This window comes from Rhipicephalus microplus, chromosome 3 (assembly GCF_043290135.1).
Source record: "Rhipicephalus microplus isolate Deutch F79 chromosome 3, USDA_Rmic, whole genome shotgun sequence".
Lineage (NCBI taxonomy): Eukaryota > Metazoa > Arthropoda > Arachnida > Ixodida > Ixodidae > Rhipicephalus > Rhipicephalus microplus.
Window position 1 is genome coordinate 184300603 of NC_134702.1, and position 25773 is coordinate 184326375.

The 25773-nt window shown below is 44.3% G+C and overlaps 1 protein-coding gene across 1 annotated transcript in view; it reads right to left on the reverse strand.

Moving 5' to 3' along the window:
• Nucleotides 1-426: 426 nt before the first annotated feature.
• Nucleotides 427-25773, reverse strand: part of LOC142803064 (uncharacterized) — a 35347-nt gene continuing 10000 nt past the window's right edge. Inside the window, exons 2-3 of the mRNA XM_075888175.1 lie at nucleotides 4032-4258; nucleotides 427-755 (exon numbers count right to left, since the gene is read on the reverse strand). Coding sequence (XP_075744290.1) covers nucleotides 477-755; nucleotides 4032-4258 — 506 coding nt within the window. The 3' untranslated portion in view covers nucleotides 427-476. The remainder of the gene's footprint in view (nucleotides 756-4031; nucleotides 4259-25773) is intronic.

Sequence of the window (25773 nt, forward strand, 5' to 3'; positions counted from 1 at the left end):
ATGCCTCGATGACCCGCTCTTGTAGTTTTGCAGCCCTGTATACTTGGGGCAACAGAAAATTGAATGCTGAGAACTGAAAACAGTTACTCGATCTATTTCATCTTTTATACGTCATTCCCTTTGCTAACACTAGAAGTGTAGTTTATTTTTTTACCAATTTATTTTTTGCAATAGGGAGTGCTTTATTTGGTACTGGTATTTGGTACAGCAGATCGAAAAAAGTCGTTAGGAAGTAAATGCTGAAAGCGTATGTCCCCCAATTGCAATCCCCACATATGTCCCCCACATGATAATCGAGAATATTCATACAATTCAGAGCATTTTTTTGTAACTAAAACATGGTGATGGTGCTTCCGAATCAGCATAAGCTAGCCGAACAGTGCACCACCGACAGTCTGCAGACCATTTATTATTTGTTTTTTTTTATTTATTTGGTACAACAAAAAATGTATACATTGAAAATTATATATACACAACTAAAAAAGGCCCGCTCTACTGCAGGTCAGGTTGCGTTGGGGGCACAGTGGCAGTGGTGCTGTCAAGGCCCTGGCTGCTGTGGCTGGGCAGGAAGCCAGCTGCCGCGAGCAGCCGATAATCTGCACTCTGAGAGTAGGGATCATCGGGCTGCTCCACAACAAACGCTTCTCTGAAGCGCCGCTTCCTGCCCCCACAGCGATCACCAGACCCTGGCAGCCACCTCTTAATAAAGTTGAGGGCCTCCGCCTGGTCGCACCCTGCTTTTTGGCAGATGACATCTGCATACAAGAACAGAAATACCATAGTACACATGAAGCACTGCAGTACAGAGAATACACATGGGTACACACACATAAAACAATGAACAAGTTAAACCTGTCACTAATCTACAGAGCCTCAGGTTCACAAAGGCCCTTTTCCCTTTTCTGCCATGAAGGCTGTACAGCACTTGCACGTCATGTGCCAATACAGCCTTCATGGCATTCACACCAATTTCTCGGAGGCCACGTCCCCCAATCTGCAGGAGGTGCTTGCGCTGTAAAAAAATGCAAGAAGCGTAGATGGGGTAAACGCAACAGCACATCGAAATGTTTGCATGATAAAAATCTGCAAGAAGAGGACACTGAAAACAACAACTTGAATTTTCGGGCATCACAACATTTCATTGTTTTTTACGCTAACTTCAACTCACTTGACCTAAAATGGTTTCCACATCAGCCCTCTCACACTCAGTGTGAGAACCTTTCAGAGTCCTTCTCTGAATGCAGTTTTGCTGTTATGAAATCAAATACAACACTGTTATAACCCTTAATAAATATTGATTCTAGCTATGAAATAGTATAATTACTTTGTACAGTGCTCAAATTCCAATACACGTTTCTTTGAGGTTACAATGTCTTTGCCTAAATGTTGACCAGGAGTAGCTTCTACAGGTGAAAAACGATAAAGTATTTGGAATTCAAAAATAAGCTAGGACATGTTTTTAATCAATGCATTGTAAGCAGAGCACAACAAGATAAATGAACATGATCAAGGCGTACTAAGAGGCAACCTTAGAGCGACCAAATCTTGGTCATAGATGAAACTGATAGAAAAATAAAGGTCGCACTAGATGGTCGCACCATTTGCTGTTTATATTTTTCTGTGATAGCCAACAAAGAGCCATGTCGCTTTAGAAATCTCATCACAATAAACAAAGGTGCATTTTTCTTCACCCTGCGAAATGGGGTGCATGTTAGATTTTTAAAAAAGTAAGAAATCGGCTAACACAAGGCAGGGTGAACTGTAGCTCAAAGTAGAGAGAGCCGCAGCGGACACGAAATAGGGTCATAAATGAACAAAATTACTGAATGTCTGTTTTAAGCAGGCTATTGCTAGTCACTGCCCATCAAACACACGATGCCGCCTACATCGTCTGCTAGCTTAGGACAGTTCACTCGGACTTCACAGACTATAGTAAATACAGTCGAATCTCATTAATTCCAACACACTTAATTCGAACTGACGCTGTGGTCCTATCAAAGCTATACCGCGCTCCGAAAATGCTCTCAGCACCCCGCCCAATCCTGCGGTGGCACTTCAGACACCTCATCGCTGTGCTTAAAGAAGAAAATGAAGAAAAGGAAAGAAAAGACTGTGGTGGAATGTTTACCAAATGCCAATCTGCGACATTCCTGTGCCACGCTTCGGCTTTTTCCGTCCCTGCCACGTAGAGACCCTTCTCCTCTTAACACTGCGCACGAAGAGAAAGAGGGGAAAAAAAGCTGTCGCAGAGAGTGGGCTCTCTCTCATGCCGATCTGCAACGCGCCGGTGTCACGCTTCCCTGTTTTTAATTCCTGCTATGTAGAGACTCTTCTCCTTTCAACACCGCGCATGAAGAGAAAAAAAAAGCTGTTGCGGAGTGTTTCTCTCTCGAATGCCTATCTGCTTTTCTCCAGGTGAAGACGCTCCTCCTTTCTCATCATGTGCTGGCCACGCTCCGGCTGCAGCGCAGATGGTAACAGTGGAAACACAGTTGTCTTCAAAGAGTGTCAGCACTGGACATTGCCGCGCGCAACTTCTATTGCCAGGAGAATACTGAAGCCGAAGTACAAATGCTTTGCAAACTGCACGCAAAACTTGTTGACTCGTTGCAAGGCCAACGTGTACAGACATGTATTGACTACTTTAATTAATGACGGATGTCCTGTAATTTGTGAATAAAACTTCTCCATGCACATGCATCACTGCATGGTGAGCCCTCCGCTCAATAACCGTATTTACTCTATTCTACCGCGCCCTCGATTGTAATGCGCGCCCGGTTTCCACGACAAAAAAAAAACAAGACATCGGTTGCAACGCGCACCCTTTTTTCACGTTGGCCCGCTTGATCACACCACTCGGGAAAACGACAATTTTTGAGAGCGTCTTCCGTTTAAATATGAAGTACGGGGGAAGCTTATGCCTATCTGACGTGCAACGGAGCATTGCTGTCACTCTAGTTTTACCGTCGCCCGATGTCAGCACAGAAACTTGCTTCGCCCCTTTCTCCTAGACGGTTGTGGTGCCAGGCATGTTGAAGTAAAGAGGCGTGTGATCGGCATTCCCGATTTGCCCAAGCAGGTAGTCGTTGTTGTGCCGCAAGTTTAGGAGGAACCGCTGAAGACTCTGAAGCTTTTCTTCGTACTCCTCCGGCAACTTCCGGCATATGCCCGTTCGCCTTCGGAGGGAAAAGCCTTTTCTCTTCATAAAGTTCGTTAGCCAGCACCTGCTCGCTTTAAAATGGCTCTGCATTAGCCCTTTTTCTAAGGCTAACTGCATAGCCTGCACTTGGAGCAGTTCTGTCGTCACGGGCCGCTGTGCCGCTCACTGCTTAATCACATACTCACCGAGCAGCTCTTCAATTTGTGGAAACCGACCCTGCTGTGGTACACTGAAGCCTTTGCGTGAATCTTTGCTGTCGACAATATCCTGCTTTTGTTTCCGCCAGTCCCGCACGCACGTTTCGGGAACTTCGAATGACCGCGATGCGGCCCGACTTCTGTCCGTTTCGGCACACGCGATGACTTTTCTTTTAGAAGCGGCATTGTGGTGCACTCGTCGAATTTTTGGAGTCGGCCCTACCATGCCGTCGATGCTAATGTACTACAAGATGACGAACTCCTCAGCACACGTATGAAGTACCGCACATGGGAAACACATAGGCAGAAATGACCAACGCGCCATGCCGACGCACGTAGGGGGCGGCCATTTTGTAAGTGGCGATGGCAGTAGAATGACCATATTCATTTTTTTTTTCGTACTCGATTCTAACGCGCATGCGATTCATGAACTCTCTTAACCGGAAAAAAGGTGCGTGTTAGATTCAAGTAATTACGGTAACTTTCATTAATTTGAACTTCTTTTAATTTGAACAAATTTTCTGGCCTCTTTGAGTACGAATTATTCATATTCGACTGTAATACAGTGGCTCATGAGATTACCTGGCTAGCTTGTTTCATGAAACACAGTATCTTAAAGCAGTACTATATTTCTGCATGTTACATAGGCATATTAAAAATCAAGAAATACACACCAAAGCCGCAGCCACAGCTTCACTCTGCACAGCTGCCTCTGCTGCCTCCACGTCTCCAATTGTACCAGCAGGCAGCCGGGGAAGGTCAGAAGGGGGCTGTGCTGGCTGGGCGTGCTGAGGCACGGACAAGAGCCGTACCTCGAGCTTCAGCTGTCGCACCTCCTGCAGAACCTCTCTTTGTTGCTGCCGGATGCCAAGTTCGATCTGCAGGATCCGTAGCAACAGAGCTGAAACATACAAGAGTACATACTATATTTACTCGCACAATTTGCATCCTCACATAATTTGCTCACTAGTATAATTAGCCAGCCTGCTTTACTACAAGAAACTTTTTGCTCGCATACTTTGTCCTCCCCAACCAGCCCGAGCCACCTTGCCAGCACACACACAGACACATTTGACTTCATGATGCTCTGGTCAGGCACATCTCTTGTCGAGCAGGCGAGTGCAGTCTTACACAAAATGGGCTGAGTGCAAGGTTCCTTCTTCCATGAACTTTTATGCTTTCCCTAGAATATCGAACTTGAAAACCGTAACCTGTTTATGTGTAGTCCGAAATGCCTAAAGGTTTGCCTCCTATCTTCCCACCTCTCACTCGGCAAGAATGTATTACCGAGACACAGCACAGATGTTGAACGCGTGCAAGGACCTGTCACATCAACTAGATGAGGCAGGTTTTCGCACTCATTTTCTTTTTTTTTGGTTTCGACATCTGGCCATTGCGTTTTTACCGTTCCTTGTAATAGGCTACAATAATTATATACGAGGCAGATTGCTGTTATAAAGCTTACCGAAGAAAACTGAAACCGTGCTACTGCTAAGCACATCAGCGTGGAGTTCTTCGACATGCAATATTCAGTATGGGAGCCAGCAGAAGAGTGCGTTGAATAAGACTTAGCATAGAAGCTTGGGTGTGTTGGTTAGATATCGGAGGGAACACAACGCAATAGAAGACTGGGACAAGGAATGGGGACACACACACATGAAGGGCGACACACAGAGCACTGTGTTGGCATCGCGCTTCCTTGTCTGCATCTTACTTTGCGTTGGGTTCCCGACAATTATTGGAGAGTGCTTATGTTCTCTGGTATAACCTTGTCGTGGGAACTGGTTTTTGTAAGCAATGTTCGGAAGAACTTCAAGAAAATGGGGGCATTTGAACAGGCTTCGCAAACAAATGACAATCCGCTTTGAGACAGCTGTGACAGCACCTGCAACATATATTCCCATTCCCAGTTGGGCTTTTAGGCCAGCGATTCCTACTAGCTTCGCACATAACCGGATCGACAAAAAAAGTACACATAATACGCGAGTACATACCGCATTTGATTCTGTAGCTTTGATGAACCAGGCAGATACACAAATTTATCCAAAGCTCCATTGATTCTATTGCAAAATTATTCAACAAACAAATTGCGATTTTATCCATGTTACTATACGATTGTGGCACTTTACCATTGCAGCTTTCCAGGAGGCACACATAGTGCAGCGTTAGTTCCCCACTCGCAGTTAATTGTATGCAGTGGGTTGCTCACAGCAACTGACTGCATGCAATGGTGAACATCTTGCATGCTTGCACAGCTGTTTCAGCATGCTGGCTGCTTCCCATACGGCTATCAATTGATGTTCACAAAATTGGGAAGATGAAGAAAGACTACACAGTGCCCTCTGGCCACCCTATACTCCAAACCTCCAGCCAACAAACAAACAAAAGAAACAGAAATATGCAAATGAATATTATTCCTAATGCAGCTGGAATGAAGTGTAGTTTTCACCAACTCTGTGTGTTAAGTCAATATGGAGTGAGTTAACTCCATAAAGTAGCTTTTCTTATAACAGTGTTCACTCTATTGTAACACAAGGAGTGACTTCATAGCATCTAGAAGGAAAAATAGAATCTTCAGTATTTGATAGAAATGTGAGGCTCTACCTTAAAACAACAATAATCTGGAAAAAGAACTCAATACATTCGAAAAAAAAAAAGGTAGCACAGTTGACCCCCTTTACAAGAGACACTGATGTAACAGACAAACGGGGATAAGAGGCACCAGTGTGCAGGCTGACATTTGGCCCATCATGCATCAGGCACTCCGTAGATGCGCCTGTGCAGACGGGAGCCCTGCAGTCAAGCATGCTGAGCAAGACTGTTGACCACTGTACAATGACACATTGCCACAAATTTTCAAAACTTCATTTCACAGACTTCTGCAAAAGCTTCTTACAGTCTTGCATAATTTTTGCACAAGCTTCTCTCATTCTTGCGTGATTTTCGTCAGAACATATAAGTGTTGGAAGTTGTATGTCCCCAAAAACTTGCACAATACAAATAGCATACATTAAAGTCTATCACTTAATACGTGCATAGTGTAACATTGAAAGGAAACTCACGCATGGTTTGCTCCGAACCTTCCCCGTGCGGTGCCTCCTTGAGCCTTGGAGAGCACTGTACAGCTAGAGCAAAGTAGCATCAATCCAGTGTTAATGGCAGGTTAACAAGACAACAAAACTAACCCCCATATTCATAAACGCTCCCCGACTCGACTTTCACCCTTCACTTGACAGAGTTGAGCACTGTGCCGTTGCTCGTTTGAAAGCGACGCTGCGCTACTTGAGAATCACAGCAGATTATTGCTGACATGCAGCGACTTTCTCTGCTTAGAGACGGCGCTCCCACCAGCCATCTCAAGTGAAGGTAAAGCGTTGAGTGGAGGGACGTTCTAGAATACGGGGGTAAGATTGGTTGCAAGAACACTACAATAGACACAATTTTTACACTTCATCTATATTGTACAGCCACACACATTCTGCATCCTTATAATGCAACATTACATACAGGCTTATAAAGTAAACACTGTAGGCTGCTCAAATAACACCTACACAAAAAATTACCCAAACGTGGCCATGCGCAAACTACTTTTATTTGAAACTCACAAAACTTTTGCGGTGATGGAGAATAAGTAAGACAGGTTACGCTTGGAGGCACATGAGACCTTCGCAGCTTTCATAAAGTACAAAAAACAATATGGTGTGTGCGTATGTATGTACACATGAAGCTTCGGCCTTTACATACGGTTTCTTGAAAGTATCTACTATTAATTTTATGGCACCTGTGTCCTTCAGCGCAATTGAAAGCCTGCTGATCAGTGTGTGTAATTGTGGAATAGTTACATGAAAAATGGCGTGAAACACCTAAAATCAAATTTTTCTAGCTAGGAAATATGCAGCTGTGTATACACAACACATGCTGCAAACAGTGGGCGGTGACCACAAGAGTGATTTGAGTGTAAGCGGCAGTATTCCGCATTCATGCACCCCGCCATTTTCAACTGTTGCCCAAAAGCAGCACCACTTCAGCGTGCTTTTTTTTTTACATCATAAACAGCACGGAATACAGCGAGGATGAAAACAACATATGCAATTAAGTTTTGAGCACTATTTATGGTGCGCATGATTGATTGATATGTGGGGTTTAACGTCCCAAAATCACTATATGATTATGAGAGACGCCGTATTGGAGGGCTCCGGAAATTTAGACCACCTAGGGTTCTTTAACGTGCACCTAAATCTGAGCACACGGGCCTACAACATTTCCGCTTCCATTGGAAATGCAGCCGCCGCAGCCGGGATTCGAACCCGCCCCCTGTGGGTCAGCAGCCGAGTACCTTAGCCACTAGACCACCGCGGCGGGGATGGTGCGCATGAAAAAAAAAGGCCTTTGTACAACGACGAATTCATAATTTGCCTTCACGGACCTTCTGTTAGGCTGCACCACATACAGAATTTTTGTGGCTTTCAAAAGAGATTTGAAAAAAATAATTACCGTGTTTACTCTCGTCATGAGCGCACTCACTAAATCACCCTCATTTCAGTCGCCAAAATTTTGAATTTTTTTTTCTTCCACATATTAAACACACATCCTACGTTCATCCGCTGCAGTCCCACGGGCTCCCCCCCCTTGCCGCCTTCGCTCGCTGCCACATGCCATTTTATTTTTGTTTCTACTTGTTCACGGCACGTCCCCTGTCTTTTTTAATTATCTGTTGTAACATATGTGGCATTATCTTGTTCCCGAGGTGCCACAGGTGCTCTGCTATGTAGATTCACCATTAAACTAGTATTTTTGATCAACTGTGCATTTCTGATGTTTACCTTGCAAGTACGTAAAACTGGCATGCTTCTTGATCTACGATACACATGTGGCTTGTCTCACTTTAAAGCAAAAGTTAACATACAATGGTGTAAATGCTTAGAATTTGAAATATTGAGGCAGCAGCACACCGGAGATGATCATATGGTAAAGAAACAAGTGCTGCCTTATTACTGGCAAGCTGTCACTTATATGTACAATTAAATTTTGAGCAAAAAAGTACAAAAGCACAGCGAAGCTATGATGTGGTTCAACCTGTGGATTCGCTTCATTTATCACGCCATATGATGAAGCTTCCTTTGGTAAAACTGCCCAGATAAGGAAAAAAGTTTGCTGTCCAATACAGCAACTATACAAAGTGTGCACGTGCATCTCGCAGCACCTTTTCGTCACTTCCGAAATGCGCCACCACCATGCCCGGGCACCAACCGAATCTATCGCCTACAACTGCCATGTTGTCTCCTCGTGCTTGCACCCGTTTAGTTTTGCCTCACGATGCAAGTTTGAGGAATTATGAGCTGCTAGTGAGGCAAGTTGATTTAGTAGTCCACGCAGAGGGAGCAGAGCTTAGGCTGTTTCTTCGCTGAAAGTTATAACCTAAAATTGAGAACGCACATTCAGATTTTCCTAAAAGTACCAGCGTATTTGGCTGGTGCAGATTAACAAAAGCTACTTGAAGAAACTTTGCAATATTTGCATCTTCAGGTGCAACTTCATTACGGGTAAGTGCCATAGCCAAGTATTTACCTGCAAACAGATATAGCTTACCAAGATACTGTACATACAAACTTGTCTGCAGTTAAAACCATGATGGCGAGGAAGGCGGTTAAAATCGTGATGGCGATCGCGGAGATTTGGTATTGCATTGAAACAAACTATAAAAAATGAGAAACAATATTAGTTCACTTTGAAGTATAGCCGATCGGTTCAAGTTGGGCATCAGGATTTTTTTTAATTAGTCAATTAATTCTATACACGGTCTCTATCATGTTCAGTGACTCCACTGTACAATAGCGTACAACAAAAGCAAAATACAAAGTGAAAAGTGTGTCAAAGCATACGCGAAAAATAAAGTGATGACTGGCATTACCGCGGCACACACCACGCAAAGTCGCTATCTGCCTTGTATAATATTTTCCTCGACTATTTCCACAAATTGCAATCAAAGAGGCTCAAGCTCAACATCAGCATTGTTTAAAACACTTGGGGGGGGGGGCATTGCTACGTTGGTGGCGTAGGCCGTGACAATATATTTATAATATTATATCTCTTGTAAACTTGCCTAGCTCTGCACGACTAGTTTTCGATGGGAGCAGCTGCGCTTCGCACATCCACTCTTAAAATTGCGGCTCGAGAGATTTTGAGCTTTCACTTGTTTTTGGGCCAGGCGATTCGTAGTGAAAGCAAGATAATAGGCCCTCATAGGTTGTGGCGGGCAGCCGGTGTACGCCGTGGCTGGTGTATGTGTTGCACATCATGATTATCTGGTCTTGTATCGAGTGAACGAGCGAGGCCTTCCTAATCCAATGAGCTCGTTAAAGTAAGACAACAAAAAACCACAATGCTTCCACATCGTTCACAGCAACAGATGACGAGCCCCCAACAAACCGCACTGCAGCACGTGAACTGCCGTAGGTACCCAGGGAGTTACTTGGGCATGGCGAGAGAGGGAGACAACGGCAGAAGTGACATCACAAGAACACGATGTACAAAGGGGACATTTAAAGGCTTTTTTCCCATTTTTAAACTTCGTGCACTGTTGTATTTAGAATAGATGTATTTTGAATAGTTGTATTTGAAAATAATAGTTGTATTTTGAAAAGGGCACTAATTCATAAGCCCAATGGTTCAAGGATGGGTGCATTTAGGGGGCCCATTTGACGTTTTACTTATGCACTTCAAGAACTTGCTTACAGGGCCAAAGTCCTGTTTCAGAAAGAACACGCTAGTGCGTGGCCAGCAGTCCGTCAAGCATTAGTGCTGGTGAGATTTGGAAATGCAGCGCATGAGCATCCTCATCTGCTACTTCTCTGCTCATGCTCTCGGAGCTTACTTGCGAGGCACGGTCCTTCGCACTTTTCTTTTTCACACTGTAAATCAACTGGTACCAACTCTGCCTTCCATTATTTATTAAACCAATATTTCATGGTCACGTGGACGAGCTTAAAATGTTTGCTACATCAGACCTGAACAGCATTTTGAGTCATCGAAACTTGCTAGTTGCAGCGAGCATTATGCGAAAAATATGATGTGCTTTACGGTGACAACTTGCAAAACACTGCAGCAACGATTAAAATCATGCATTTTTTGTGCTCACAGGAAATCCCTGAAGCAGGAGGCACTGGGCTAGATAAATTGCGCAGCTAAAATACGGATGCGCTTTCCAATGCTGTCATGCGTACAGGCGGAGAAATGGCAGACAAAACTGGGCGCACCCCGATTCTATGCGCATGCGTCCCATTCACAAGCCTCGCTGCCAGTTAGCACCACATGGCTCACTGTCCATGAGCTCGCTTGTTTCCTGTAATAGTGGACCATACGGTACACCTATTTAAAAACGAGGATAGAATGTAAATAATGCAGCATCTGATGAAGCCATGATGATGTGTTGCTGATGAAATCTGGAACTCTAGTTAGTACCCTTATTGTTAACCAGCCGACCGACTAGCAAAAAGATTTGCGACTGAAATGATGGCATCTACACCTGCCCTTAAATGGACACTGAACAAAGTTTTTGCCGCCGAGATTTTCAGCCAAAGTGAAAGATTGGGCCATGAAATTCATAGACAATAATAATTTCAAGCAGAAACTACGAACCAAATACTGAATTTAATGAGCCTTTTACAAAATGCCGCGTCTAGCTCTTAGACACGGCGTTTTCTAAAAGGTCGCGACATTCATTTTTCGAGTTTTTTTTGTTATTCAAGACAAATCTACGGTGCATTGTTCACAGAAAACAAAATTGCCTCGGTAAGATTTCTTTGCGAGCAGCTTACTAATTTTAAGGCAGGCGCGTTGATTCGTGAACTGAAGGATGCGAGTGATCGATCTTGCCTGCTAGTGGCTAGGCGACAAAGGCTTTACCTCATGTCCTGGTGTAGCTAAGTCACGCAAATGGATTAGAAAATGTGCATTATCATTTATTTCACCTTAATATCACACGTATGTGACCTATTGCCGGTGACAGGTGATCAGGATGAAGTCGACAAGTTGAAAATCTGAACAAGAATTCACTCGAATGAAAAACCAACCTATACTCACGTGCACGGTGAAGTCCAACACGTCGTCCGTCAATGTTGTCGCTGATGCCCGAAGGAAAAGAGAAGAGGACAAGTGACGGGGTCGTCTCTTTCTATAAAGTCGGCGGAACTGCCAGAACGGCCAACACAAAAGGCATCGGGTTGACATTCCTCCATCTGGGCATCAGTCGCTCCACCCGGGCATGCAACTGCTACTGATTCTATCCTCTTCCCGGCATTGCAGTGTTGCTGCCATACTCGCGAACCTTTTTAAAAAAAGCACGCAATCATGTATTATCATGCGCCATACTAAACTTAAAAACAGTGCGCCGGTACATGAGATCACGAAGCGCGGTCCACGCCATTACAAGAACAATTAGAGAAATGAAACAAAGAAAACAAAAATGTATAAAATATTTTGTCTCAATACGATCCGCAATCCAGTTTCCTGCAGCGGCTTTTGGCTCTGTATGAACGGCCAAGCCAGTGCCAAGCCAAGCTGCGCCCCTGATCAGCTGTTTGTTTCCATCGAGAATTCAACAGTGAACTGGCAATTTGTTTAGATGATATTGCTAAAGGGCTTGAAATTGAATATTTCTCTACGTACTACTGCTGTACTTTTCCTCTCCGTTTCCTGATCACAGTGATGAGATTGAGGAGGTTACAATTTAGAAAACAGCTAGTGCAGCTCAAGCATTGCTAGTATCGCTGTTTCGGTAATAAAATGTTACAAAGATTTTGCCCCGCGACCTGCTTGCCGTGTTCAAGCACCCAGTAGAAATTTACGGTGCCGCGTTTGAAAGAGTTGAATAAAATTGCAATATTACGAAAGGAAGGCTCTGAAGCAACATCGCATTTTATCAGGCCTACACCTCCCACACCTAGACGAGTAAAACTCGTCGATATTATCTTTCAAAGCTGTGTATAATATTTAAAACACATTCTTTAGCCCACGATGAATTGTTCTCTCGTGTGACTTCTCCACTTGGTACTGTCATGTTAACTTACAAAGGCAACTTTCCATATTTAGTCTCTTTGGATGTTGCAAAAGCTTGACACGTGGTGTGTATGCCATACTGATAATTCTCGTAGCCTGGGTCTGCCTTTTTAAACAGCGTCGCATTTTATTGTTCGCAATTGTGTTTGTTTTATACTGTAAGCCAGCTGTGTGATTTCATCAATATTCACGAGTGTTCCCTGACTATACAAACACGTGCGTCTTATTTGGTGCGGTGCACGTTTGTATGTAGCAAAAAATGTCATTTCGTCAGCGTGTGTCTGCATACACTTGCATGCCCTGCAGTACGTGTACATAATTATTGCAGTAAGGACTGCAATGCATAGCCTTGCATGGGACATATATTCCATGCACCCTCAGAGAAATGTTGTTTGATATGAGCCTACTGTTTATCATTACGTTTTTTTTCGTTAAAGTTTCATCTCCATATAAAGCAGCTGTATACAGGCACGAGCTTCAGCAGCTTCCTCGTTGTTCCATTTTAAATAAAAACACCAAGCCTACCCGAATCAATGATCTGTTTGCTATCATTACTGTTATGTGTTCTACGATGTAAAGAAGGACAGTAGTATACAAAAAATAGGGAGGGAATTGAATGCCCTGCCTGCATGGCTGCGCCGTTTCACAAGATCAGGCGCTGCGCTGTGAAGTTTCCTACCGGCCTGCAGAAATTCAAGGGAGCGTACGATAGCGTGGTTCAAGAGGACTTGTGGGGAATACTAGACACACTGGGTGTAAAAGATGGAGTCACTAATCGTTTAAAGGAAATCTATAAAACTAACAAGGTATTTAAAAAGTGGGAAAAACAGGTATCCAAGCCCACAGTGGTGAAACGTGGACTTAGGCAGGCGTGCCCACTGTCACCCTTCTTGTTCATGATGTACCTACAAGGATTAGAGGCCAAATTAGAGGCAAGTAAACTTGGCTTCAACCTCTCTTTAGTCAAACAAGGAAAACTCATTGATCAGGCACTACCAGCATTAATCTACGCAGATGATATAGTGCTAATGGCCGACAACAAGGAAGGTTTGCAGAGGTTGATGGACATCTGCGGTAATGAGGGAGATAGGTTTGATTTTCGATTCAGTTAGGAAAAATCAGTAGTCATGATTTTCAATGATAACAAAGGTAGTGAGCTTAGAATACAGGAAGTCACGCTAGAGATAACAGATAAATACAAATAACTGGGCGTGTGGATATGCACTGGGACCGAGTACCTGAGGGAACACGAAATATGCGTGACGACTAAAGGTAACAGGAATGCAGCAGTGATAAAAAATAGGGCACTGTGGAATTACAACAGGTATGATGTTGTGAGAGGAATATGAAAAGGGGTCATGGTTCTTGGGCTGACGTTCGACGATGCGGTCTTGTGCATGAGATCAGAAGTTCAAGCAAGATTAGAAATTAAGCAATGTGGAATAGGTAGGCTTGCTTTAGGAGCTCACGGGAATACACCAAATCAGGGAGTACAAGGTGATATGAGATGAACATCATTTGTGGGCAACGAAGCTAGCAGCAATATAAAACTTGAGAAACGATTGAGAGAAAGGGTGGAGGAGCGTTAGGCTAGGAAGGTTTTCAGCTAGTTGTACATGAAGAATGTCGATACAAAAGGGAGGAAGCGAACCAGGCAATTGACTGGTAAATACTTAGAAAACAGCAGGTGGCCAAACCAGAAAGAACTATCGGTTAAAAAGGAACTGCAGGAAATGGAGACTGACATAGGGAGAATTGGCATGATTAAGAAGTCTGCACTAGAGATCTATCGAACTTTTAAGCAGGAAATTGCCAAAGAAAGGATCTATGATAATACTCAGGGTAGTTCTCTACTGTTTGAGGCCAGGACGGGAGTATTGCGAACCAAGACATATCGGGCCAAATACGAAGGGGTAGACACGGTATGCAGTGCGTGTGAAGAGAAAGAAAAAACTGCCGAACACTTGACAATCCTCTGTAAAGGGCTTCACCTTATAGTTCAAGATGATGGCGCAGAGTTTTTCAAAGCACTGGTGTTTAGGGACAGGGAGGGCAAAATAGACTTTAAGCGGGTAGACTTAACTAGAAGGAGGTTATCTCATTGGTGGCTAAAGTAAAGACACGATTGAAAATTAAACCCTTCACTTCAAAGTACCCATCCAACTTTACTATTTAAAGGGGGAAAATAAATCTAGTGGTTAGTTCACTAAGCATTACGGCTAGGTGGGGTTAGCCGCCGCCCGATCTAAAGGGTACAGCCACATCCATCCATCTATCCAGCCAACAATATGCTCTCTGGCCTCTGGCTTGTTGCTCCAGGCCTAGTCAGGTAGATTTTCTGGCCTCACCGTTGAATTGTTTGCTCGGGTTGTGGCTTGCAAACATTGCGGTTTTGGGCTTCGTATCATCTTGTTCCGTCATCATGTCCTCCAAGTGGAGGACATGTCGCAGTGTGAGGAGGGAGTACGACAAGGCGCTGATAGAATGAGCTATCAGTCTTACCAGGCAGGCGGTTGAGAGCGCACCGAGGCAGCTGACGCACACCAGCACTATCCGCTTCCTGTATAATACAGGCTAGGGAATTATAGAAACACAGAGCAGAAATCAACTCTTGTGCCTCTCTCAGGCACTCACAAGGCGGAACCTGCTTCGAACACTGAGGACCGAGCTAAGCAACACCAGGCGTGACGATAAATCATGGTATCCTATTGCAGTAATGGTTAAGGCACGCGTGCAACTTAAACCATTGTCACGCAAGATGAATTCAAAACACCATCGAAGTGAACGCAAGGCACATGCTGATTATTATGTACGGTACTAGCGCTAAATTCATGCAGACGTTTATTTGGCGCTGCAGTAGGCCTAGTTGAAGGAATGGCCACAGCTACTGCTGTGATGGAGAACGGGCTCATTAACATCTTCATGTAGATTAAAACGGCTTACCCCGAAATGGCTGGGAGTGTCACGCTATCCCTAGCAGTGGCACATGCAGTTGCATATTTAACGATTACAGAAATGGCGTACCGATTTCCAAAGCACCTATCAATACTTCCGTCAAGGCGTAGCACCAAACACTTTATCGCACATTTTGGGAAACATTCCTTTTTCTCCCCATCTGGTGGCTAGGCATGACACGCCCAAGAATAAGCATGTTATTATGTATGTCGGAGGTATTTCCATCTGATCCCTGAAAAATTATTTCCCTAAACCCATGGAAAAAAAGAAAATGGAATTCGCACCTGTCATCACATTGCACCCCATCACAGGAATGGGATCAGATTGGCCTGGCGCTCAATACTCTCTTACGCTTAATCAGAGCTCGGTCTGGCACCAGCTCCAGACAAAACCATTTATAATCTCCTGTCTGGCACATCTGTTCTACTCTGCTCTCTCTCAACCGGAGTGCACCATGTACATGTGGTTCACCACTGGTGGATCTTTTTCACTGTTTGTGAATTGCACACAAAGCCCTTACTCGTAGATCCTATTCCCAATTCTTCACTATTCTCATGGGAGGCCACTCTTTGGGCAGCTTACATCACGACATGTGCGTGTCAGGATGTCAGTGCCGTCTTTTTCGGAGTCGGCGCCATCTTTTCTTTCTCTTTTGCTCCTTCCCTGTCCTGTGTTTCTGGCGTTGCGCTGCAAACAAGTGAAGATGGTAAAGAACACCAGATGTTCAAAATTTGCTTCTCATTAATATATCATGGTTTTGGGAACTAAAACCCCAGATATATTGAAAGAAGATGCATGAAAAGAGAAGGATGATATTGGAAACTGGCAAAAAAGGGATGACAGACTTCTTAAGCTATGCTGCCATTGAGATTTTCAGCTGTTCACGCAATTCTCACACGTGACTTTGATGCAGCTATGCACATATCACACAAGCATGCTGACTGTACAGTTAGTATAACTGCAACCTTCATGTACCCAGCCTTCATGTACCCTCTATGACATTTCAGAACATCTGAGTCAGTGTTAGCATCAAGTTATGTTCTTCATGCTGGGGAACCAGTGTGATGAGTTACCATTTCTACAGAATAAAGCCCTGTCTACCTGGAACAAGCTGCAAGATATATAACTAAACGGCCCTTTTCAGGGCCAGTCAATCTCTGTACGGCTTGGATGCACCAACTGATTTCCTTTATCATCAACCCTCAATAAAACTAGCAAATGTTTGTACATGTGCAAGCAGTGTCATTCAATATCTTAGAAAATGCTTGTGAAGCAATTTCAAGGAGAATCGTTTTTCTGATCTCATAGTGAGGCATTAAGAACACCTTAACCGCACCAAATGCCATTATTCAATGAGAGGAACAAGAGAAATATTTCACTGAGAATTATGAAGTAAACAAAAAAACAAATGTTTTCACATTCTGCGAGATCATTTCATAAAAAAAGCTCACAAGTTGCTATGTGTGGCCACATTTAATCTGTACAAGCATCGTGTGGTTACAAAATTCTGTATCAAACATAGGTTCAGCTTTCTGGAATAGACCGCGCTGCACAAGCTAGCTCAGTGCATGCACTTCTGTACTCTGCCAGAGAATATTTTTACCACTAGTATGTTGTAACGTGAAGTGGAATGGTGATTGCATACTAGGGCGCGTCCTGCAGGACTCCAATAAAGTTGTTTCACTTGATCGGTTTGTGTGCTGTAAGCAGAACATTTCCAAGAAAAATCGTATAGTTTGGAGGAGGACTTAAGCAAGGAAAGGTGTAGATAAAACACTGCATTCACTGGCATTATCCTCACCAAGTATAACATTGTTTTTCTGGTGAAGCTTTGTGTCTGCACAGCGAGCAGGATAAGCTGGTAAAAACATGCAAAATGGGAAGTCTAGCACAGCAATCTGTGCAGTACTGCTCATTTCATGGAGCATTAATTTCACAGGCTTTGCTCATTGTTAGCGTTAAGCCTATATTATGTCCACTGCAGGGAGAAGCCCAATCAATGTTCCCTGTCCTGTATGAGCCAATTTCATATTATGGCTGATAATTTCTCGATCTCATTTGAACTAATCACCTGCCACCCTCTGCTACATTTCATGTGTCCTAATATAAATTAATTGACATTACTGACCTGTCATCCATCTTTTTTTCTCATTCCCAACTAATGCATTGATTTTTTGATAAACTCTGCTTTTTTCCCATGTCTTAATATTATGCTAGCCTTTTTTCATTTTTCTGAAACATTATCTTTGCTCAGAAGCTAAAAGTTATCAGAAAGAACATAACGACATTCTACCTCCTGAGCATATGGCATCATCAATACAAAAATGTAATAAAAGTGAGAAAACATCCTATCTATATAAGAGGCCCTAAAATACTGCAGGAGGCAACAAATAAACTGGTATTTGTATAAAGGCAGTGACAAAAACTTTGACTACTGTCACTTATTCTGATTCTTGGGACATCTTTTTTAGTACATCATAACACATAATTACACATTTACACAATTTACACAGAAGAATTGCTACCACGTGCATTGAGGCCACCCTTCAGAAGTCATGTGAGCACAAGGATGAGGTAAGCCTTAAAAACCAGATTAAAAGACTAAAGGATGCTGGATATCCCAACAGCACCACCACACCCGTGTGCTAAACCCTCCTGCAGAAAGTCAAGTGAAACAAAACAGGACCAAAATAAAAACAGAATGACCAAATATCTTTGCATGCTATACCATACGTACATAAGGTGTTTCACAATATAAAGAAAATAGCGAGCCGATATGATTTTATCTTGTTATTTGCCATCCCTTGCAAGTTTTCAAAAGTGTGTGTACTAAAAAGCAACAGGAATAGCCATTATTTCACCATTCGTCACGAGAATAGGTATACTGAATGCCAATATAATGTTGTGTATGAGATACTTTTGACATGTGGAAACGTAAACATAAGACAAACTGGGCAGTGCCCCAATGTTTGAGCAAGACAGCATGCTTAAAATGTTAAGAATGGCTATGCTAGTCGCATGGCCATACACTGTAAAGAATGTAAGTGCAGTTCTATGTTTCATAAAACACTGTTTTTGAAAAAAGCAAGAACAAGAAATGAAAGAGAGACTGTGAAAGCTTTTTCTTGTCAGGACGGCCATGAATCAGTGCATCAGTATACCTTCACTCATCCATTCGGAGAGAGAGTATTCTTTTCTGAGTTAAGATTATATTATCATGGTCTCACATGTGTCGTTGTGCATGAGCACTGTTCTTGTACTCTGTATAAAAGTGGGCGTAGTACCTTCAATAAAATTTAGTTGGCAGTCAGCGCTCTTTCCTGTCCTTTTTGTCTCTTCCTGAACTTCTCTCACTGTTACTAGAACACAACCACGATGAACCAACTTGCCCAGATTATGCTATTGTTGATGAAAAGTCAGAGCACGAAAATACTTCAGGGGCTCAGAACCTCCTCACTACCCGTCTAGTTACGGCCCTGGTCTATGTGTTCCGAGAGTGAAGCAATAGTGGAGCTATCTAACTACATAACGGTGAGGAGGGTTTGTGTATACTCGAGCTTGTTTCATGACATGGTGAGAGGTGGCAGGTTGTTGAAATAATATGCTGTGTGGGAGGTCAAGATTTTGATTGAGAACGCTGAGTATGAGCCAGTGACATTAGGCGTTCAAGATTTTTTGCGATATTCACTCTAGCATAGGACCTTGGTTTGTGGTTGACGTGTGCATTTGATTACATTGTAGTCTTCCATCATAATTTTTTGCCACTTGGCGTCGGCGCTCTTGAGTTGTACCAAAGTAATTAAGCATTCAGGTACAAGTATCTTCTGTCAGTGTTTCAATGAAGAGCTGAATACGAGTAATAGCTTCTATCGATACTTCTGGCATTGGTGTATGCACATTTCTTTTGAAGTTCTCTTGCAAAAAAGGCATTAAAGGTATGTTTTTGTGACTTTTTAGTGTTGGCCAGAACTGCTGGTGTGTCCGAACGGCTCTTCGTATGGTTGTGGTGTTGTCTTGTTCAGGGCCACAGAGCTTTAAGTCTTTTTTTTATATTTGCCTTCACAGGAATGCTCTTTGCATGCTTCTTCAGTACTTTGTATTATTCCTAAAGCATTGACTTCCAGATATTGATTGTGGTGCTTTAATCTAGTGTTCATCTTCACGCTAGCTTCATTTGCACGCAAAGCAAGAACTCAGGAGTATGGTAACTTTTGCTATGGGCTTTCTCTTCTTCAGTCTACTGTATTTTTGCCTGTGTTGTCTAAGCACTGAGAGCCTCGTGCGACAGCTTTTTTTTTTGTGCACTTATTGTGTGCCAATGACTTATTTGCCTCCTCAGCTAAAGACTTTTTGTATTATAAGAGAAAACTCTGTCTCTATTGGTTTTGTCATTTGCTGATGGTGTATCTTCAGTATCTTTTCTCAGTGTACACTATACTTGAATAGAAGAGCAGCATGACTACCTTCAGCTGTTAGCAGGCTTTTAGATGCTGTAATACTGATTGATGCTCCTTTCTCGGGCATTCTATTTTGGATGGTTGGCATGTCATTGCTTCTTTTAAACTTTAAAACTGCAGGTGCGCCTTTTTATGGTTACACCTGGTATATTTTTCCAGTGGGGATGTGCTCCATATATATATATATATATATATATATATATATATAATGCTAACTTGAGAAACAAGGCCTCTTTACGTTAGGTGCACATCAGGTGGGAAGAGTACTTCTATTACTTGTAAAGATTGTGGCCCCTTATGGTGGGAATCATAATGCACTGTTGATGTGTCAAATTCACATAGCATAATTCCAAGGCACTCGATCAATATCCAAGGAAGAAAATTATGGTCTTTTGCGTGAGTTTCAGCAACTCATAGTAATTTGTATGTAAATGAATACTTCATCATTCTTGGCTGTCATGTTTTATGGAAGCACATGTGCTTCGTTAATAACAAAAAAACACGCACGCTGACGCCACTGCAGTGGCGTGAGCGTGCGTGTTTTTTTTTTGTTATTAACGATTTGCCCTATGCATTCACGTTTCTTCTTTTTTTGTGTGCCGTACTGCTCGTATCGCGCAGCCTACCGTTTTGGGCACACGTAAAAAAAGTACATAAAAAAGAAGCGTTCCACGCCGAAATTCACGTTCGCAACGAGCTGGCTACGACGCCCACACACTCCGCAACACCTTACCAACCGTTCGCTGCGATGTTGTTGGGAATTCGTGTGGTCGTTGCATGAATATAGCGCGTGCGTGCGCGCACACGCGCGCCTGTGTGTTAGATCACGGCAACTGCATATGTTGTATGATTCAGTCACCATAACGCAACTGACGACCCCCGCTCTTCCCACACGTCAAGCAGCAGCAAGTGCCGTTAACACGTACTGTGCTGTGAACGCAAAACAGATTCGAATAGGTCGCGTAGATAGCTAGCCCGACACATGATACGATAAGATTTGCGTCAGATATTCGATGTCTACATGCACGCGTAAGACAGCGGTATCCGCAGCAGCTTCGTCATACGTACGGATATCACCGCATCGTACGTCACGTCTGACAGAGAAACTTGATCGGTAATTTTTTCTCACTTAAAAAGTCTACCTTGCACAACTTCAACCAACGATTATGCATTTCAACGAACTGTGCATGGTTTATTGATTGATTTATTGATATGTGGGGTTTAACGTCCCAATACCACCATATGATTATGAGAGACGCCGTAGTGGAGGGCTCCGGAAATTTCGACCACCTGGGGTTCTTTAACGTGCACCCAAATCTGAGCACACGGGCCTACAACATTTCCGCCTCCATCGGAAATGCAGCCGCCGCAGCCGTGATTTGAACCCGCGACCTGCGGGTCCGCAGCCGAGTACTTTAGCCACTAGACCGCCGTGGCGGGGCATGGTTTAATGACGAAAAGATAGTTCTAATATTGTGCCCGGCACATATATTACTCTCTCTCTAACTTGAAAAATCGGTGCGTGAATTGGGGCCAAAACAGCGCCAAAAAGCAGCAGCCGCAGAAATTGGCTCATATTCTAATATTATGACATCGTGATGTTGACTTTTCAGCTGACGCCGGCAATAACGGTCAAACGGCGGGCCAATAATGCCGGTCTTTTTGGATGGCTCCGCCCATATTGGCTGCTACTTGTACAACCTGGCCCGATATGTCCGTTCTAATCAGCCGGCACAGCCTATATGGGCAGAAAGCTCTGAAAGCTGGCCCAATATAACCAATCTAATAGACTGGCACAGCCATCATTGGCGGAATGTTGTTAATGCTGGTCCAACATAGCCGTTCTATTCGGCTGGCAGAACCAATATTGGGGGTACGTTGTGAACGCTGGTCCAATGTCGTCGTTCTATTTGGCTGGCACAGCCAATCTTGGCGGTACGTTGTGAAAACTGGGCCGTTCATGGGCCAGGCTATGCCGATCTATCCCCAATATTGGGCCAACCTTCTGTGCTGCCTGGGCAACGACGGATCACCTACATTTGTTCGTGGCACGTCCTACAGCAGCTGCCTCGACCTCTGTTTCGTTTCCAGAAACCTTCTGTCTTCCGCATGTTGGTGCACAGATTTGGACACTCGCGGCAGTGACCACCTTCCAACCTATGTTCAGTTCAGGTGGTTTCGCCGCACGCACACACGCTACATCCGTCAAACCGACTGGACACTGTTCAAGGCATCTGTCAAGTCTGGCTGTGAACACACGACTGATCCATCCGAGGTAGAAGACATCATTGCTTCTTCACTGCGTGACACAACCAAACAGGTTAACCTACCGATGCAGAGATCAGCAGTTGACTCCCAATACGAGGCCCTTCGTGCAATCCGTCGCCGTGCCGAACGACGATACAGACGAACGAAGTCACCTTCAGACCTTTCCGCCTGTCGTCGAGCTCAACGACATGTTCTTCGGCATCTTGACAAGATTGACAGGCAACGTTGGAGAAATTTCTGTGGATCTCTGGACCCCAGGCAACCTCTATCTAAGATCTGGCGGGTGGTACGAAGTTTGCAGACAACTCCCCAACAACATCAACCATTTCAAGCCGTTGCTCTACATCAGGGACGGACAGAAGTTGAGATAGCCAGCGACTACTGTAGCCTCATCGTGGACACCACTGATGATCTTGCCACTAATTAGCTTCTTACTACCATTGTGCCTCCATCGTCTGACGAGCGCCTTGATGTACGTTTTACAATACATGAGCTTGACGCTGCGATATCTGCCTCCCGCCGATCATCGGCACCAGGACCTGACGGAATCACGCATGCTGCACTCAACCATCTTGATACAGAAGCACGACATATCCTGTTATCTCATTATAACACCCCATGGGAGTCAAGAGAAGTCCCAGCTAACTGGAAATGCAGTCGCATTATTGCACTGCTCAAGCCGGGAAAGTGTCTTTATGCACTTTCTTCCTACAGACCAATCGCGTTAGCCAGCTGCGTCGGAAAAGTGATGGAAAGAATGGTACTGGCTCGATTAGAGTGGCTTCTAGAGAGCAACAACTCCTTTCCTGCATTTATGAACGGCTTCAGAAAAGGCCGATCTGCCATTGATGGTGTGGTCGACTTTATCACCAGCGTTGAAGAGGAAAGAAGCCGACGCAGACTAGTGGTGGCGGTCTTCTTAGACATTAAGGGTGTCTACGATAATGTGCTGCATTATGCGATCCTTGACGCACTGGAAGATTTCGACATCGGTGGACGACTGTACGCTTGGATTTTTAGCTACCTTAGGGACCCCACCATTTACATGACGACAAGTAACGGAGACACCGATCGATATAAGGTTCATCGTGGTGTTCCCCAAGGAGGAGTTCTCAGCCCGATCCTATTCAATGTCACAATGATCGGCCTAGCAGCAGAACTTCCCAGCACGGTGAAGATCACTGCATACGCTGATGACATATGCATATGGGCATCCGGAACTACTCGTCCGCAATTGCGAGCTCGACTACAGCGTGCAGTGACGATCACATACAAATATCTACGACGTCAGGGGCTTACTCTTTCAATCGACAAATGTGCAGTGCTTGCGTTCACGCGCAAGCATATGTCGCAATACCCGATATTTATTAATGGGACAGCGATACCTGCTGTAACGCACCACAAGTTCCTTGGGGTTGTCGTACACAGAGATCTATCGTGGACGAGGCATGTCGCCGTACTTAAATCTAAATTGAAGAGCTTTGCTCTCATTCTTCGCCACGTAGCAGGAGCAAGATGGGGCCCATCAGAATCATCGCTACTTCAATTATACAATGCTCTATTTGTGGGATACATTCGATACAGCATGCCGGTGCTTTCCAATATGGGACCTAGTTGTGTGAAGACACTCGAGAGTGTTCAAGCTCAATGCTTACGAAAATGCTTGGGTCTACCACGCTGCACTTCAACAAATGGGACAATCGCAGAGGCTCGGGCTTGTCCCATCAGTGTATACATGCTCTGCGAGCCACTTAGAGTTCACCTACGATTACTGAGCAGACACAGACAGCACCCACTGTCAGTACTACCCGCCACTCACCCAGATTGCAGTTTCTCAAAAGTAATATTGCGGCATGAAAATATTATACCACCAAGGTTTTCTCCACCAAATGCCCCTGCAGTGGCACCATGGATTCTGCCTAAACCACCTATCTCTTTTACGATACCTGGAATTACGAAGAAGTCGCTCATTTCTTCTGTTGGCCTCAGACAACTAACACTATATCACATTTATACAACGTACAGTGATTCTCTGCACGTGTACACCGACGGATCCACCACGCTAAACACCTCCGCCGCAGCCTTTGTCATCCCAGACATGGATATCGCTCGTCGATTTAAAGTGGACCATAAAACCACATCAACTGCCGCAGAGCTTGTCGCTATCCGAGATGCAATAAGGTTTATTTCGGGAGAGCGACCTCGAGCCTGGACGATTTTCTGTGATGCCAAACCCGCTTTGCAAACCATTAATTGCATCATGAAGCAAGGTCCATATTACTGCTTGGCAATAGAAATCACAGAACTTATTCAGCTTGCTTCAACAAATGGCCATCTTATAACTTTTCAGTGGATTCCCGCTCATTGCGGCGTGGTGGGAAACGAAGAGGCAGACGCTCATGCTAAAAATGCCTTAAGCAGTGCCCCTGAAGTACGCATTGCGTTTTCACGAGCTGACACGAACGCCCTGCTTCGCTGCGTGATGCGCAGCTACACACTTCAGCACTGGACCAAACCGGAACGGCGACACCAGCGACTTCACAAATGGGACCCGGAAATGAGGTTCCGCATGCCTCCTAAATTGAAACGGCAACTCACAAGTATGATCCACCGCATTCGTCTTGGTGTAGCGTACACTAGACGTTACGCACATATCATCGGTCGCAGTGACACCGGTCCTAGTTGTGAACACTGTGATGTGCCAGAAACACTTGAGCACATATTTTGTGTCTGCCCAGCATACGCACGTGAACGACAAACACTGATTTTTTCTACTGAACAATATCGCAGTAGGTCATTAACTGATGAGACCATGTTGGGCCCTTGGCCAGACACCAACAGTGCAACTGCGGTCACAAGAGCAGTTATTACCTTTTTAGAAACAACTGGTCTATGTGCGCGGCTCTAAAATGTGTCTCCGCTAGAAAGAACACTACATACTCACCTCTCTATCTCACCATCGTCATCCATTAATCTTTCTTTTCCCCTTTCCCTTCCCCCAGTGTAGAGTAGCAGGCTAGAGCAAACTATCACTCAGGCCGACCTCTCTGCCTTTCTGTAAATAAACATACTTCCTTCCTTCCTTGGACAGTATTTATAGATTTAGGTAAGACAAGGTCTGCAGGCGACGTGACGCTACATGAGATTTAATGAGCTTCACTCCCGGGGGCAGAAGTTTCCGCCTTTCGAGTCTTTGATGTTCTAGAATATCGGTCCATGTTAGGAGTGGGTCCATACGCATAGTCGAGGGTGGGTGCGATATGCTGCGGTTGGAGGTCCACAAGAGTAATTCTCGGGCCGAGGTATGGGCGAGCTCATTGCCTCTAAATACGCAGTGCCGGGTCTCCATATCAGCTGTTTCCATTCGCCCTCTGAGCGTGTGGATGAGAATTGTGTAAGAATTCGATGTGCAATAGGGCGAAAGTAGCCTTTACAAAAAATTCAGTAGGCTGCTCTGGAATCTGTTAGAACGAATGTGGACCTTAGGTTTTGTAGGGCGAGGGCGATTCCTGCTTCTTCCATACTAGTTATGTCTGTGTCCGGGGTTTATATACAATCAACCTGCTATCCACAATGAATGACACTTGCTGTATATTTGCCGTTGACTGGTCCAGCTGCATGGACAAAGAAGGCGCCCTCAGTAACTGAGTAGTTCTCGTACAGTTTTGCCCGTGCTTGA